The sequence below is a fragment of the Orycteropus afer genome, unplaced genomic scaffold, assembly GCF_000298275.1.
Source record: "Orycteropus afer afer isolate SDZICR_OR568_19922 unplaced genomic scaffold, OryAfe1.0 scaffold00081, whole genome shotgun sequence".
NCBI classification, from domain to species: domain Eukaryota; kingdom Metazoa; phylum Chordata; class Mammalia; order Tubulidentata; family Orycteropodidae; genus Orycteropus; species Orycteropus afer.
The window spans coordinates 1,373,836-1,391,782 of NW_006921668.1; the positions used below are offsets into that span (position 1 = coordinate 1,373,836).

Genomic DNA, 17,947 nt, shown 5'->3' on the forward strand with positions numbered 1-17,947 from the left:
GAGGAGTGGCTGGTGGGTTTGAACCGTCAGCCTTCTGGTTAGCAGTCAAGTGCCTTAGGCACTACGCCACCAGAGCTCCTATAGGGTCGCTAGGAGTCAGAATTGACTCAATAGCAACAGATTTTATTTATCCTTTGGTAACTTAAGCTGTGCTTCAACATTCAGATGGCATCTGTCTCCTTTTAACTTCCGTAAATGTCCTTTTATGGATGAGCGAAAAAACATGCCTCTTGTGATAGAGCGAAATCTCTTCAGGCAGAGGTTCACAACTATTTCTAAATTTCACTTTTCAACATCTGCAGGGTTGTGATCCCTGAACAGCTGGCTCTGAGGACTTGGATAACAGAGAAGAAAACACGGTGCAAAGCTGCTTTTTTCTTGTTTTCCAATTATTTTGCCATAAACACACATTATTTTTTTTTTTCCTGTTTGGAATAAAACATTATTTAAGCCCCAAAATAAAAAAATTCAAGTATTATGTCTTTTAATCAGACTATAATGAATAAAGTGATGAGAAAAAGACCTCCTTGCTTTTTATAGAAAACTGACCATACTTCATCTAATCCATGAATATTGAAAATTTCTTTTGATGAATAATATCCAGTCTAAGGTTTCTGAACTTCCAGAAGATATTAATATTAATAAAGCCTGAGACTAAAAATGAATTTATTTTAGTTAATAATTAATAATTTAAGGTTCATAGATATTAGTTAATAGGCATTTTTTTTTTTCCTTCTACAGGCAAGAAGAGACTGATAGAAGAGTAAAAAATGTAAGATATGTTTTCTTTAATGGAATATTATAAATAGATTTTTACTTGCATATTCTGTAAAAAGGTGATAGTTTTAAAGATATCTGATATATTCTGTATCCTTTCTGTAATTAAATCTTTGCTAGAAACCAACCAGTCACAAACACTGTTGTTGTTAGGTGCCATCAAATTGGTTCCAACTCATAACCACCCCAACATACAACAGAATGAGCCCCAAATGTTTGAGCCTCCTTGGTAGCCACTGTGTCAGCCCATCTGGTTGGGGGTCTTCCTCTTTTTTGCTGACCCTCTACTTCACTAAGCATGATGGCCTTCTCCAGGAGCTAGTCATTCCTGATAACAAGTCCAAGGTCAAGTGGCACAAAAGATCCCTTTATCTTGGCTTCTAAGGAGCATTCTGGCTGTATTTCTTCCAAGACAAGCACTAAATATGATTAAATATAGGTAAACATATTATTTTTTAAGTTTGTTCTAAGAGGGTAGGTTACGTTTAGGAAGTGAATGATGCTCATAAAGGCAAATGAACACATTTTAGATTTTTTTTTTTGCTAGGGAAGTAGATAGGAGGCCATCACAAAATCAGAAAAACACCAGATATTTAAAAACTCTGGGTAAATTCTCAATTTCAGACTAAATACTGTCTTTGTTGTTGTTATGTGCCGTCGAGTCAAACTCGACTCATAGCGACCCCTCCTTGGGTTTCCGAGGCAGTATCACTATGGAAGTAGGATTGCCCAACCTTCCTTCCGAGGAGTGGCTGGTGGGTTTGAACCGCCAGCCGTCTGGTTAGCAGGCAAGTGTCTTAGCCACTATGCTACCAGAGCTCCTCCTAAATACTGTCTTTAGTATTCAGCATATAGTAGAAGAACTAAAAAAAAAAAGATGACAACTCAATATCAGTATGGAAGCTAATTACTGGTTTGAGTTGTTCATTTTATAAGCTTGTTGTTGGAAAATGTATTAACTTTTTAAAAGTTTAATTTTGTTTTCTTTTGATAGTTTTTTTTCCTTTCTTCATATGTCCTAGTAAAGTTTGGGACCCGGGCTTTGAGTCTGAGAACTTGCTCAGATAGGGAGTTCTGGGAAGAATAAAATTTGTAGTGACCTTTCTCTTATCTATAAATTAATGTCTTATTTTTCAACAGTGGAATAATAGGGGTTGTAATTTAGCTGGAGTGCTCACTTGTCTTTAAGATTGCAATGAGTAGACTGATCTTGTTGTTTCATGGATTTTGTTTTTAAAGGTTTTGATAACATTGTACTGGCTGGGAAGAAAAGCACAAAGTAACCCTTACTATAGTGGTCCTTGTCTTAATTTGAAAGCATTTGAGAATTTTTTAGGACAAACTCTGACTAAGGTAAGGAAATGACATCTGTATGACTGCAACTATCATTACTCCTACTATTTTTCCCCTCCCCCTTCTCTTCACCTTCTCACCCTTTTCTTCTCCTTCCTCTTCCCTTCTTCTCTATAACAAATGTGTCAGTCCTGAGTGCCTTTGTTCCCCGCTGGAATTGGGCTGGGTGGAGAGGATTCTTGCTCATTTTTTGCTGTATATGCTACCACCAAGGAGGGAGAGTCTATTTCTGAGTCATTTTTAGGGCATAGAAATTTATCTCTGAATTTCAGGTAACTTGATGACATACTTGTTTGCTTCCTTTCTTAGATACTATAAATATATAAATTAACTGTTTCCATACTCATTATAAGGAACTCTGGTAGCACAGTACCTTAAGCACCTGACTGCTAACCAGGAGGTTGGTGGTGGTTCTAACTATCAGCATTCCATGGAATCAAGACTGGGCAATCTACTTTTGTAAAGATTTTCTGCCTTGGAAACCTAGTGGGGGTCTCTGTGAGTTGGAATCAACTCAGTGGCAGTGGGTTTGGTTTTGGTTTATGGAAAAAAACAAAAACAAAAAACCTCCAGATTCATTGCCATTGAGTCAATTCGACTCATAGTGACCCCTCCTTTGGTTTCCGAGGTGGTATCTCTACGAACGTAGATTGCCCCATCTTTGGTTTATACTCATTATAAAACTAGCTTGTAGTAGGTAGGTGCTTCCTGAACTATTAAAATGTGTATAAGTGACTCAGTTTCTTCATCTTAATGTGCTCTTGACATGAGTGATGATGTCTGTAATGCCCATTCTCCATATCCCCACAATTCTATCATACAGTTTCTGTTTTCTAAAGAGTTAGTGAATGCTATTAGTGAAACTTGACAAGAAGGTTTTTAAGTTAGAATCCTTTGTTTTGCACACTTCATATCCTAGAATCAACATAACAACCTTGAGGAGAGTTATGGGCCAGAATGGACAGTGGTTCTGCCAAAACGTCATTCATAACAGATCTAAATGGGAAAACTAGCTTCTCTATGGGGCATTTGTCCAGGACATTGACAGAGCTCAGAAGAAAGTGAGCCAAATAAGTGTTCAAAATAATACATTACCATCAAATTAATAGTACTTGCTTTGGGGCTTTTTTGTGATAATTAAATACAGTGCCAGTAAGACATTCTGCATTAGTCTGTGGCACATTGTGTGATAAATGCTAGTTACCATGATTGGAAGCTGGAAATTTTAGGCCAGGCTGAAAATGATCACCTTGCCTTAAATCTGCTCTAGTCTTGAATCCAGCCATATACACTTGGGTCCAGCCATATACATTATAACGAGGTGATATTATAGAGTCTAGAAAGTACAGATTTTTTTTTTTAATTGTAAGGAGTTGATAGCGCTCCATTCAAATTCATTGAATCAGTTAAATTTATATAGTTGAGATATTACCAGGCCACAAGCATAGTCCTAGGTGCTGGGAAAACCCACACTAGGCAAAAGACCCATCCTCACAGAGCATAGCTGTCTGATGGAGACAGAGGAGATAGGTCTGCAAATGCAAAAGGCTTTGCAAAGGGTTTTAGGCATGAAGAACCTTGCCTTTGAGTGATTTTAGCTAAGAACATGTCCAGATAAAAACAGAGTAGGACTTTGGCTCATTTATTAGTGTTCCCTTTACAACTTGTGGTCCTTTTTTTTGACCCAGTCTGTTTCAGATTGAAAATTCTGGTAGACTGTTGGGGGTGGGAATGTTTCATCAAGGCTTTTTTCTTTCACCGGTAGAAAAATCAGAGAGGGTAAAATTAATTTTTTTGGTAGATAAAACTGTAGCTGTGGTTCTATTTTCTCTGTATTATGGAGTAGGACTGGCCTTGAGAGGCATGTGACATATTATCTCTTATTAGAAACATTTTGCATCAATTCTATTAAAAGGAAAATCAATGTGCTCTTCAAACTTGTCCATTTAAATAGACAATGCTTACGGGCCAATTCAAATTACCAGTTTCTAAAAAGTAATCAAGGTAGTCTATTGCCCCTCAGTCTTATCATAAGCTGGAGGTGACTCACTTCTAGGTGACTCTTCAGGATGAAGTCATCCTTGAATATCAAGAACCAGGTTCATTGAGGGGGCTCATCATCAATAACTTTAATATTTATAAGGTTAAAACTCATCTCTCTCTGTGTTGAGAATTCTGAGGCTTCAACATAATATGTAGCTAAGAGCCTAGATGAATCTAAAGTTTTACTTAAAAATTTTTTTCTTACCTTTTTATTTTTGAGAAGTGTTTTGGTGGGACCTGCACTGGGCTTACCATCCCCATCTGCTTGGCGCAGTAGCAGGGTACGAGGTAGGCGCTGCAATTTCATGACAGAATGTCAGCTCTGACGCCAGAGTGTCTGGCATGTAAAGCAGATGAAATCTCACTTAAATCTCCTACACTTTATTGGTGCTTCTAACACTTGTCAAATAATTCATCCATGAATTGACGGATCCAGTGTTAGTTAAAAATATGCCTGACACAGCTGAGAAGTCCAAAATGTCTGCTAATTATTCATTCTAAACATTCTTTTTATCTACTGTTCCATGTGTTGAAAATATTCATAATTAAAAGTTGAAAGACTAGTACAATGATTTCACAGATATGCACCATCTGTCTTAATTATTAAAAATGTTCTCTATTTGCTTTGTCTAATTGCACATCTATCAATCCATTTATGTTTTTACTTAACCATTTCAAGATAAGTTGCACGGTATCATGATAGCTTACCTTTCAATACTTTGGCATGCATTGCCTAAGAATATCCTTCTACATGGCCACAATTTCTATTTTACCTAAGAGGATTTATAAATCTGCCTCATTATCATCTAATAAAAAAACAGTCATTGCTGCCTAGTTGATTTTGACTCATGGAGACCCAATGTGTTACAGAGTAGAACTGAGCTCCATGGTGTTTTCCTAACTGTAATCTTTACTGAAGCAGATTGCCAGGGCTTTCTGCTGCAGTGTTGCCAGGGCTTTCTGCTGCAGTGTTGCCAGATATGTTCAAACTGCTAACCTTAGTACCGAGAGCAAACCATTTGCACCACTTAGGGGTCTTCTTATGCTTTTGTTGTTGTTTGATGCCCTCTGACTCATAGCAGTCCTGTGTACAACAAAATGAAACACTTCCTTGTCCTGCGCCATCCTCACAATCCTTGCTATACTTGAGCCCATCGTTGCAGCCACTGTGTTAGTCCATCTCATTCAGGTGAGATCTCACTCTTTTTCTCTGACCTTCCTACTTTACATAGCATGATATCCTTCTCCAGGGACTGGTCCTTTCTGACAACGTGACTAAAAAACTTGAGACAAAGTTTGGCTGTTTGTGCTTTGAAGGAGCATTCTGGCTGCACTTCCTCCAAGACAGATTTGTTCATTCCTCTAGTAGTCTGTGATGTTTTCACTGTTCTTCCTTCACCAGCATGGCAATTCAAATGAATCAGTTCTTTTGTAGTTTTCCTTATTCACGGTTCAATTTTCACATGCGTATGTTGTTATTGAAAATACCATGGCTTAGGTTAGGTGCACCTTAGTCTTCAAAGTGACATCTTTGCTCTTTTATACTTTAAAAAGTTCTTTTACATCAAATTTGCCCAGTGTAATAGGAGACTGATTTCTTGACTGCCTCCATTGGTGCTGATTGCGGATCCAGGTAGAATGAAATCTTGGCTACTTCAATCTTATCTCCACTTAACATGATGCTAGTTATTGGTCCAGTTGTGAGGATTTTTTTTTTCTTTCTATTGAGATATAATCCATGCTGAAGACTGTAGTCTTTGATCTTTATCAGTAAGTGCTTCAAGTTCTCTTCACTTTCAGCAAGAATAGTTGTGTCATTTGCATATGGCAGGTTGTTAATGAGTCTCCCTTCAATCCTAATGTTGTATTCTTCTTCATATAGTCTAACTTCTCAGATTAGTTGCTCAACATACAGATTGAATTAGTGTACTAAAAGGATATACCATAACACACACCTTTCCTGATTTTAAACACTTGTTCCATTCGACTATCTCTTAGTCTGTGGACAAGTTCCTGATGAGCACAATTAAGTGTTCTGGAGTTCCCATTCTTCATAATGTTATCCACAATTTATTATGAATCACACGGTTGAATGCCTTTGCATAGTCAATAAAACATAGGTAGACATTGTTCTGATGTTCTCTGCTGTCAGCCAAGATCCATCTAACATCAGCAAAGATATCCCTCATTCCACATCCTCTTCTGAATCTAGCTTGAATTTCTGGCAGTTGCTTGCCTATGTACTATTGCAACTGTTTTTTAACTACTTTTGGCAAAATTTTACAGGAATGTGATATTAATAATCAATAATTTCTTCATTCTGTTGGATCACCTTTCTTTGGAATGGGCAGAAATATGGATCTCTTCCAGTCAATTGGTCAGGTACCTGTTTTCCAAATTTCTTGGCATAGACAAGTGAGTGCTTCCAGCATTGCATCTATTGATTGGAATATCTCAATTGATAACTTGTTAATTAGTGGAGTTTTATTTTTCACCAGTGCTTTCAGTGCAGCTTTGGACTTCTTCCTTAAGTACCATTGGTTCTTGATCATATGTTATTTCCTGAAATGGTTGAATATTGATCAATTCTTTTTGGTACAGTTACTCTTCATATTCCTTCCATCTTCTTTTGCTACTTCCTATGTTGTATAATATATTGCCCATAGAATCTTTCAGTATTGAAACTTGACATTTAAAACTTTCCTTCAGTTTTCTCAGCTTGAGAAATGTCGGGCATGTTCTTCCTTTTGGTTTCTAACTCCAGTTCTTTACACATTTCTTTATAATACTTCATTTTGTCTTCTCAAACTGCCCTTAGAAATTTTCTGTTCAGCTGTTTTACTTCATCATTTCTTCCATTCATTTTAGCTACTGTAATTCAACAGCAAGTTTCAGATTCTCTTCTGACATACAGTTCGGTCTTTTCTTTCTTCTCTGTCTTTTTAGTGACCTTTTGCTTTCTTAGTGTATGCTCTATTTTATATCAGTGCACAACTCATCTGGTCTTTGGTCATTAGTGTTCAGTGTGTTAAGTCTGTTATTGAGATGGGCTCTAAATTCAGATGGAATATGATCAAGGTTGTATTTTGACTTTCATGTACTTGTTTTAATTTTCTTCAGCTTCAACTTGAACTTATATATTTGATGATCTGTTCCACAGTCAACCCCTGGCCTTGTTCTGATTGATGGTATTGACCTTCTCCATTGCCTTTTCCACAGATACAGTTAATTTGGTTTTTATGTATCCCATCTGGCAAAGTCTGTGTGTTTACTCTCCATTTTTGTTGTACAAAAATGATATTTGCAATGAATAAGTCATTGATCTTGCAAAATTATATAGTATCATGTGATCTGTGGCTTCATTTCTATCACCAAGGCCATATTTTCCAACTACCAATCCTTCTTTGTTTCTGTCTTTCTCATTCCAATCACACGTAATTATCAATGCATCATGATTGCATGTTGGATCAACTTCAGACTATAGAAGTTCATAAAAATCTTCAGTTTCTTCATCTTTGGCTTTAATAATTAGTGCATAAATTTGAATAATAGTCATATTAACTGCTTTTCCTTATATATGTATGAATATTATCCTATCATTGACACCCTTGTACTTCAGAATAGATCTTGAAAATGTTCTTTTTGACAATGAATGCAATGTCATTTGTCTTCAATTTGTCATTCCCTCTATAGTATACCATGTGATTATCCGATTCAAGATGACAATACCAGTCCATTGTATCTCACTAATATCCCGGATAACAGTCTATGTATTATATTTTATTTCTGGCAACTTCCAATTTTCATAGATTGATATTTTGTACATTCCATATTCTGATTTTTAATGGAATTTTGCAGCTGTTTCTTCTCATTTTGATTCATACAACATCAGCAAATGAAGGTCCTGAAAGCTTTACTCCATCCACATCATTAAGGGTGATTCTGCTTTGAGGTGGCAGCTCTTCCTCAGTTGTATTTTGAGTGCCTATCGATCTAAGGGGCTCATCTTCTGGCACTATATTAGACAAAATTCCACAGCTATTCATAAGGTTTTCAGTGGCATTTTTCTTTCTTTTTTTCCAGAAGTGGGCCTGGTTATATTCTTCTTCCTAGTCTGCCTTAGTCTGGAAGCTCTGTTGAAACCTGTCCACCATGGTGATCCTGCTGGTATTTGAAATACCAGTGGCATAGCTTCTAGCATCACAATAACCTGGAAGCCACTACAGAATGACAAACTGACCGATGACTGGTGATTAACCTTCATGAGGAATGTTAATTAAAAAAATTCTTTCTGTGTTAAGTTTGATTAGTTTTTACAAAGGAGTTCTGATGGCACAGTGTTTAAGTACTCATCTGCTAATGGGATATTGGCATGGGACAGGACAGTCTGCTGCTGTAAAGATTTTCATCCTTGGAAACCCCAGGGTGCAATTCTGCTCTGTCCTATAAAGTTGCTATGAGTCTGAGTTGACTTAATGGCAGTAGGTTTGGGTGGGTTTTTTTGCTTTATGTAGTTTACAGACCTGTTGTTGTTGTTTTTGTTATCTGCCATCGAGTCAGCCCCGACTCATAGCGACCCCTCCTTGACCTAGGGTTAGTAAAATTTACCAAATTTCTCTATATCCCTTATATGAGTCAAGCATTTTATTTGCGTCCAAGGAAAAGAGATTTTATGTGTCAGTAAACAAGTATGCTTCCTTGGGTCAATAAGAGAACCCAGCTGCCAGTGATTCAGATCTAGTTTCTGTAATCAGTGAAAGTTTCTCCAGTGTTGGCCTGCTGTCCCAGCCCTTATTTTTTTTTTTCCTTAACGTTCTTTTTTTTTAAAAGAACTTTAAGTGTAATGGATGACTTATATTTGTTATAAACCACCCTAACTAGTTTCTAGGAGCTCTGGTGGCATAGTGCCTAAGGCATTTGACTGTTAACCAGAAGGCTGATGGTTCAAACCCACCAGCCACTCTTCAGAAGGAAGATTGGGCAATCCACTTACAGAGTGATACTGCCTCAGAATCTCAAGGAGGGGTCGCTGTGAGTTTCTGGAGTAAGCTGAATGTAATCTTACTGATTTACCTCCTTTTGGATGTCTATATCAAGATTGATTTTTCCTTGACTCCTTTCATGTTTATTGTCAGAGAACTGTAAAATAATTGTTGAGTGTAACATTTCAATGCTATTCTAATTAATGGCTTTTATTTTATTAAACCATTCCCTCTTCTTTATCGTTCAGTAGAGAATACTATCTTATTTAGGAATAATGAATACTTTTTGTTACATCAGAATCAAGGTGTTAATTGTGGAAAAACAGTTAACAGATTTATTTTCTGATTTTTATCAGCATTTTGCTTATGTTTAACATTTAACAGAACAGTCTTCCCTACCAAATGAAGGCCTTACCTACCAAAGGAAGCCTGACTTGAGCTATGCAAACCAACAGTTAACGACTAATTAACATTTTGGAAGTTGAAGCTAACTTACTATTCTTTGAAAAACATTTTCTTTAGGCACTTGAAGACTCCAGCAGTCTGAAAAGGAGTGGCAGGGACAGTGGGTACGGTGATATCTGGTGTACCGAGCGTGGAGAGTTTCCCACTCCTGCAGGCAACCATAAAAGAGAAGACTCCTTTGAGAGCTTGGACTCTTTAGGGTCTAGATCATTCACCAGCTGCTCCTCGGGAATCACCTTGAAAGGGGGCCGTGAAGGTGAGTCTCATTGTGGCTTTTGGTTCATTTCTATTTGTTTGCATATTAAGAGAAAATTTGGAGTGGGAGGAAGTACAAAAATGAAGAGAATACTATCTAGACGGAAATTTCTTTGAAAAGTAGATTTCATAGAGACTCAAATATATCTAAGAGTTTCTTCTTTGCTAATTTTCCTTCCTCATATTGGTGAGTTACAATTTTTTCTCTTTCTATTTTTGAAAAAGAAAAGGAGGAAGTTAACTTTGAGATGTTTTATCAATGATAATCTATCTTAATTTTTCTCTAGAGACTCAGGCCTAAAAATCTGTGCCTATGAGGGCTATTAGCTGATTTAATGAGAAATAGAATATACATAAAATTAAAGGAGCCCTGGTGATGCAGTGGTTAAGCACTTGGCTACTAACCAGAAGGGTAATGGTTCAAACCCACCAGCTGCCCCATGAGAGAACAATGTGACAGTCTGCTTCTGTAAGGATTTATAGGCTTGGAAACCCTATGGAGCAGTTTTCTTCTGTCCCACAGGAGGGTTGCTGTGAGGCAGAATTGACTAGAAGGTAGAAGGTTTTGAATAAAATTTTCAAAAATCTGTTCTATTTCCTGAGGAATTTTCTTTTCTTACTTTTCCTTAAAAGATAAGAAAAATTATCTTAAACAAAAACAGGAAAAATATTTATATGATTATCTCTGTCTACCCAAGGGAAGAAATGATTGATATTTCTCCTTACAGAATATGATGCTAAACTTTGATAGATTGAATAACAGTGCTACTATGGTGAATAGAACATATCTTTTGCTCCTTTTAGGGTCAAAGCTGCCCCAGAGCAAAGTAAGGAGAAAGCAACGTCTTAATGGAAGTTACTCTGTTGTGGGGAGAAACCTTTCAGTATCTCGATATTATTATCAAATCAGTTATTTAAGTGCAAGACTTATTCTTGTGGTAATTGTTGTTGTTGTTATTTGCCATCAAGTCGGACCTGACTCATAGCGACCCCTTCTTGGGTTTCCAAGGTGGTATCACTACAGAAGTAGATTGCCCAACCTTCCTTCCCAGGAGTGGCCGGTGGGTTTGAACCTCCAGCCTTCTGGTTAGCAGTCAAGTGCCTTAGGCATTAGGTGGTATCAATTTCAGATTGCAAATCTCTAGGTACTCAAATAAGACTAAATTGAAACCATCAGTAAAATTATTGATTTATTTATTGTGCTTTGGGTGCAAGTTTACAAAGCACATTTGTTTGACATTCAACAGTTCGTGCACATTTGATTTCACAGCCCCAATTATCACCGCCAGTCATGTAAAAAACTCTTCTCTCCTCCCCTCCCCTCCCTGTGACTATCCCCTCCCTATGCCCTGTCTGTACAGCTTTCCCTCTATGAATGAATGCTGACTCTCTGGTGACTCATGGCTGATTGATTTAAGGGTCCATCAGTACTCAGATATGACTAAATTGAAACCTTCAGTAAAGTTTTTTAAAAAATACTTTTGTAGTTCCATTGTCATCAACATTAAAAGAACTGAGAGATGGGGTTGCAAAGTTGCATTAGATTGTTTGGTGATTTACTTTGCTTGCTTGTTTTGAATATTACTTTTCTATTTCTGATTTTTTCCTAATGTTTTTATATGTAAAATTCTAAACACCAGCATAGTTGAAATAATTTTACATTGAACATCCATGTACACACCATGCAGATTGTACCCATAACATTTGACTATATTCGCTTTATCATATATTTATTTGTCTCTCTCTCTATTCATTCATTCCCTGTTTCTCTTTAAGAGGCATTTCAGAATAAATTACAGACATTGCTTTTGTCCTGATTTCTTCAGGATACACATCAGGTTAAATTGAGTATTTATATTTCACTGATATAAAATTTACATGCAATGCAATGTCCAATGAATTCATTTTTCAAAAATAAAATTAACAAATTAATTAAACAATGTAATAAAAACCAAGTTCTTTTGTTTATATAATAGCAATAGTGGTATTTAAATATTTAAAATAAAGAAATGTGAATGATTGTTCAAGAGTTAACCTTTAAAATTACTGCTGCATTTGTTGACTGTTTGCTATCTAGGTGTGTGACATTTTCATAGCCTAGATGACTATGAAAATGATAATAGTTCAAGGAAATGAATTTGACTTTATAATTCATCTGGGTGGTTAAACCATAAAAGGAGGGACTGAAATTCTCAGCCTACTATATTAAGTTGTACTGACAGAAGAACATGAAACATGCAGTTTTCTAATTTATATCCAGCCAGCAAGCATTAAAAGGACAAAGATTGAGAGCATGACAAGCTTGGTTCACCTGTAGTGGTCCGATGGTGTAGAGTCTAAGTCCCATCTCAGGTACTTGTTGAATTGTGTGCCTGGTGTTGTTGGGTGCTACCAGGTCAATTTTGACTCATTACGACCCCCTGTGACAGAATAGAACTGCTCCGTGGAGTTTTATTGTCTATAATCTTCCCAAGACCTGTAATTGCCAAGTCTGTCTTCTGTAGAACCAGTGGATTGGTTCAAACCACCAACCTTTCAATTATCAGCCAAGGGCTTAATGTTTGAAACACCAGGGCTCATTGGATGCTTGGTACATGTTACAAAAAGCGGAAGATGCTCACCTGCTTCTTGATCTCTGGAAAGGAGTTGCAGATTATGTTCAGAATGTGAACGTTAAGTGTTGATAATTATAACTGACAAAAAAAAATTCAAATACATATATATATATATTTAATTTTATTGAGATTTGGGGTGAAAGTTTACAGAGCAAATTCATCTTCCACATAGCAGTCCACATACAATTTGTCTCATGACATTGACTGAGATCTCCCACAATGCAACAGCTCTCTTCCCACATCTTCCCCATAGCCACCTCTTCTGTGTCCTTCCCTCCCATGCATTCCTGCCCCCAGAGCTGTCTCCCTACACGGCCCTTTTATTCTCCTGTGATTGTTCTCTCCAAAGAGTGTATCTACCCAATGTAAATGTTGTCATATGCCTGTCTTTTGTTTGGCTGGAAGCCACAGGAGTGGGTTCAATTCCAGACTTGAAGGGCAGCTAGGGACCATAGCCTCGGGTTCCACCCGGATCTGTCAGATCAGCAAACCTGGTCACCTCCTCCTCTTTTTTTCTTTTTAATGATTTTGAGTTTTGTTCCACATTGTTCTCCCACTCTATCCAGGATCTGCTACATAGATCCCCCTCCAAATGTTTGACAGTGGTAGCTGGGCACCATCTAGTTCTTCTGGTCTGGTAGTCATATAAGCTGAGTATCACATGGTATACTAGTCTCTTGGGCTAATTGTTTCCATGCATCTTTGGTTTTCTTCATTTTTCTTTGCTCTGGACGAGGAGAGACCCATTGTTGCATATAGAGGGCCGCTTGTAAGATCCTAGTTTCTACTTGGCCAAAGTAGGATGTGGAACAGTGTTTTTGTGTAGTATGTTATGCCGATTGTGCTTGATGTTTCCTGTGACCATGGTTGTGAGCCCATAGCTCCAAATACTAGCTCCCTCTGGGTAGCTGGCTGTGGCTAAGAAGTGACTACAACCTTGTCCCTTATCAGTCCTACTGTGTACCTGGAAATTCTCACCAACATACAAATACATTTGTAGAAATATTGTCTGCCCAACTTGTACATGGTCTTGGGCACACTACCCCCTGCATAGACATACATAATCGTTCAGCCTGTCCACCCATCTGTCCACCTGTAGACCAGTGTTTGCCATCACTGATAACACAGTACTGATGTGCAAAATAATACAGCTTTGTTATCTGTACCTTTCGTGCACTTCTCTGTCTTTCTCTTAGTGCCACAGTGTTGATTGCTTACATTTGGTACGTTGTCCTTCCCTTCACCCAGTTCAATACTTGTCTCTACCTATCTAGCAGTGTTTCCTTCCCTTCCCTCACAGCCCTGGTAACAACCAAAGAAAATTTCCTTCCTTATATAAACCTTTCCTTGACTTTTGACAATAACAGACTAATGTAGTATGTATCTGTCTATGTCAAACATGTTTTATAGAGAACCTTTTATTAAGCCTTAGACAAGACAAACCAAACAAAGACAATTGTACAGGAAGAGGGAAACCATCAGCATGTATATACTACAGAAAGCTGTATGGAGTGTACTGAGTCATGGCCATAGGGCTAATTATGTATAATTGAAAACAGAGAATCATCATAAAATCATGATTGGTGTCAGATTGACTCATCACTGTTGCAGGCAGGACTACAGAAGCCAGGAAAGGACCATGATTGGGATACATACATAATTGAAGTTTAAAAAAGGATTACAGGATTGGTTCTGAGGCTTGACTATCTGGCTAGGTGGTAGTCCATATATGACTCATGACCATGTAGCCTGCGGCATGACACAAGGTGGCTATAAAACAGTTCCAGGACCCCAACCATAATTTAACAAAAGACACATTCAGGCAAATTCCCTGGTTCTATGTGTGAGCAGGGCAATCTACTTCCGTAGTGGTACTGCCTCGGAAACCCAAGGAGAGGTCGCTATGAGTTGGGGCCAACTCGATGGCACATAACAACAACAACAACAATCTACTTTCGACCACACTCTTCCTGAGGGTAAACAGCCTCTCCCTAGGTTTGTTCTGGAACTGGTCAGTGCGTAGCCACAGTGTTGGTTTAAGGGTCAGAAAGAATTCAGGTGGTGTGTGAGAAACTTATGTCAAACCGCAAAATGGAGTTAAAGCTCCCACTGTAGAACACAGCCTTCCACAAACCAAGTGTTTTATAATTTAATAGACCACCAGGGTGATGTGAAAACTTTTCTGTGACTAGTTTATTAAAATGCCTCTGCTGCTTACCACATTGTAGTCGTAGATTGATCCACAGTGACTTTCCGTGTAACAAGATCGCAAACTCAGATTCCTTCCTTTTTGAAAACCAAACCAAATGCACTCACTACCACTGAGTCAATTCCAACTCATAGCAACCCTATAGGACAGAGTAGAACTGCCCTATAGGATGTCCAAGGCTGTAAATCTTTACAGAAGCAGACTGTCATGAATGTGAAACCTGTTAGATATTTGCCTATTGTGTGGGGCATTGTGCTGCCTCCCTCCCCTGAAAAGATCTTCACTTTAAAAATGCAAAAATGAAATGATCAGTTTGAGATAAAAAATTTCACATGCGCAAATTTTGGCAACAATTATTACTACATTTATTGGAAACAAAAGGGAAATTATTTAGGAGGTGATAAAAACAAACACAGGAGCAGATTCTTGACCCCTGATCCTCCTGGACATAGCTGCTTATACTTTCTAACCCTTTTAACCTGACTCTCTTCCTTGGTCTGTCCTCTCTTGCAGCTGTATGTTAAGCTCTATCCTGAATATTATTCTCAGTGTTATTTACTGTAGATTCCTGCCAGGAAGGAGGGAGGAGACCGGATCACCTTTGGGTCAGGTTAACCCTGCAGATGCTGAGAGCCTGTATCTGTCAGATACTGCATACAGCCAGCATCTGAGAAAGCCTTGATGGAAAGCTAGTAAAGATAGCAAAGGTTTGCAGAAGAAACAGGAAGGAAAGAGGGACAGAGAGAGAGAGAGAACTCAGCTTGGCTCTGGAGTGATGTTTTCTTCACTCTTTTCCTCCTATACCTTTAAAAGAGGAAATTGATGGACTGATTGATTTTTTAAAGAGAACAGATGAGTATTTGTATCTATCTGATCTTGAGATATATCAAGAATTTGTGTTTAAATGATTTGGGGGCAAAATGGAAAGGTCCTGATATGATTCCCATGGAGTCAGTAAAAAGCTTAAGTCCTGTGTTCTCATCTAGGCATAAGACTTGAAATGCCTTTGGGATTGAGAAGTCGTCTGACCTAACCTCCTATCCTAATATGTGATTCTTGTTTATAAGGGTCTCCCAAAGATCTACCACTCCCCTTTTGTGATTTTGTACTTTTCCTTCTTTTTTCCATGCCCTCCTCGCTCTCTCTCCTCACATATATTTTATATTAGCTGGATGCCTTATTTAAAGTGACTGATGTTCTCTGGAATTACTTTTGTATCCCATTTTAAGTGACTGTGATTTAATTGCTACATGTTATGCACAAATACATTATATCACAATTATATCAACACATTTTATGAAACATTTAAGGGCACACAGAAGATTGAAAAGAAAAGGGGATTCAGCAGTAAATTGGGACTTTATCTGCTTAGAATGTCCACTAACAAAAGAATGTCCCGTGTGCCTCTAGTATGCAAAGCAAGTTCCTCCTAATGGATCTTATCACAACTTCATGACAAATTTCTAAAAATATTCCCTGCAGTTAGCAGTAGCAACACTGGGTTTCCAAGGGAAAGACAAAGCAGGCAGCTTGTGTGGGTTTCAGTTAGATGAAGAATCTGGCGAGTAAAGCAAATTCTTGTGCCTTTTTTGTAGGTTGTGAAAGCGACACAGATTCTGAATTTACATTCAAAATGCAGGATTATAATAAAGATGATATGTCATATCGAAGGATTTCAGCTATTGAACCAAAGTCGGCTTTACCATTCAATCGTTTTTTACCCAACAAAAGTAGACAGCCAACCTACATGCCAGCACCCTTGAGGAAGAAAAGGCCAGAGAAAAATGAAGATAACAGAAGAAGTTGGGCAAGCCCAGTCTATACAGAAGCAGATGGAACATTTTCAAGGTACTGGAATGCAGTCTGATTATGAAGGTTTGAAATTTCAGCATGCTTTGTGAATTGGGTGGGATATTTAAAGGTGGTTTTAAAAAAAAAAGACAATGGGTTCTTAAAATGCATTTCATAGATAATATATCAAATTTCATTAATGGAAAGATTTTTCCTTCCTTCCTATATTTTTAGTCATACACATCTTGCAGATATTTCTTCCATTTTAAAATGTCTGCATATCATTTGCTAGTTCTTTTTTTAGATGCATGCCTTCAGCTTCTTGGCATATCTTCAGCATATGAGATGACTTATCATGATTTCTGTAAGCTCTGCTGTGTTATTCTCCCAATTTTTCCCTGTCTTGATTGATCTCAGTGGACACGAAAAGACTCCTCTAATTTCCCATCAAATTAGCAGAGCAGAGTGTGCTTTTTCAAATCCAGCATCCTATCAGATGGAGGTGTGTGGTTCTGAGAGTGATTCAGACTCTGAGGATGAACGAAGGTTGCCTGACATAATTTTGGATGACTTAGCCAACCGTAGATTCCAGGTGAAAAAGCGGCCTGAGAGTTTCATCTCGAAAACCATCTCTTCTAACTCTTGTTCACAAATATTTTCTCCTGCTGATTCATTAGCCACTGGAGTATACCAGCTGATGAGGTCAGAAATATTTGTCCTGGGTCTGGATGTCTACTATGCCAATTGATTTTAACGCAGAAAGTAACACCTCAAATTGTTTGCAACTTGTCTCTTTCTTTTAACACAGCTTCTAATAGAATATCTTTGGCCTTTGTGGTGTATCTAGCTGTTCTCCCATTAAAATAAGATGCTGGTGCAATGCCTTAACTTTGTTGTAGGAGCTGTGGTAATGAGAATGGGAACTAATTTGCTTCATTCACAGTAGAGTGAATGTGAGCCAGAAAGCATGCCTTTTATGTTCTCTGTGACAAATAGCTCATACAGTATCTTAACTGGTTGGATATTTTGAACAGTAACCAGAGGCGGACTTGGGGCACAAATGTGGAAAACTGGTCAACTGTACAAGAAATGTCAAACTCCCCTTGTTATCTGGAAGAGCAAGAAGTAAAGACAGCAAGGATACCCAACGTTATAAAGGATGATCTTTATGTGAGAAAGCTAAGTCCTATCATGCCAAACCCAGGGAATACTTTTGATCAGTTCCTTCCCAAATATTCAATCCCAGAAGATGTGAACTGGAAAAGAATAAAAAGAGAAACTTACAAACCATGGTATAAGGAATTTCAGGGATTCAGGTTTGTCTTCATGCATGTTTTCTGTTGTTCCAGTGTTCATTCAATGCCCCATCTGGATGCAGCTTTTAAGAGAGAGAAAGAAAGGTTAATTAATTTTCCCTGGAACCTCTGTAATGGAAAAGAATTCCTATTTAAATTTAA

The 17,947-nt window shown here is 37.8% G+C and overlaps 1 protein-coding gene across 1 annotated transcript in view; it reads left to right on the forward strand.

The window, feature by feature from the left end:
* Positions 1 to 17,947, forward strand: part of LMO7 (LIM domain 7) — a 320,447-nt gene that overhangs the window by 235,859 nt on the left and 66,641 nt on the right. The window contains exons 5-9 of the mRNA XM_042781037.1: positions 742 to 772; positions 2,017 to 2,130; positions 9,678 to 9,876; positions 16,295 to 16,547; positions 17,525 to 17,806. Of these exons, the coding sequence (XP_042636971.1) occupies positions 742 to 772; positions 2,017 to 2,130; positions 9,678 to 9,876; positions 16,295 to 16,547; positions 17,525 to 17,806 (879 nt within the window). The remainder of the gene's footprint in view (positions 1 to 741; positions 773 to 2,016; positions 2,131 to 9,677; positions 9,877 to 16,294; positions 16,548 to 17,524; positions 17,807 to 17,947) is intronic.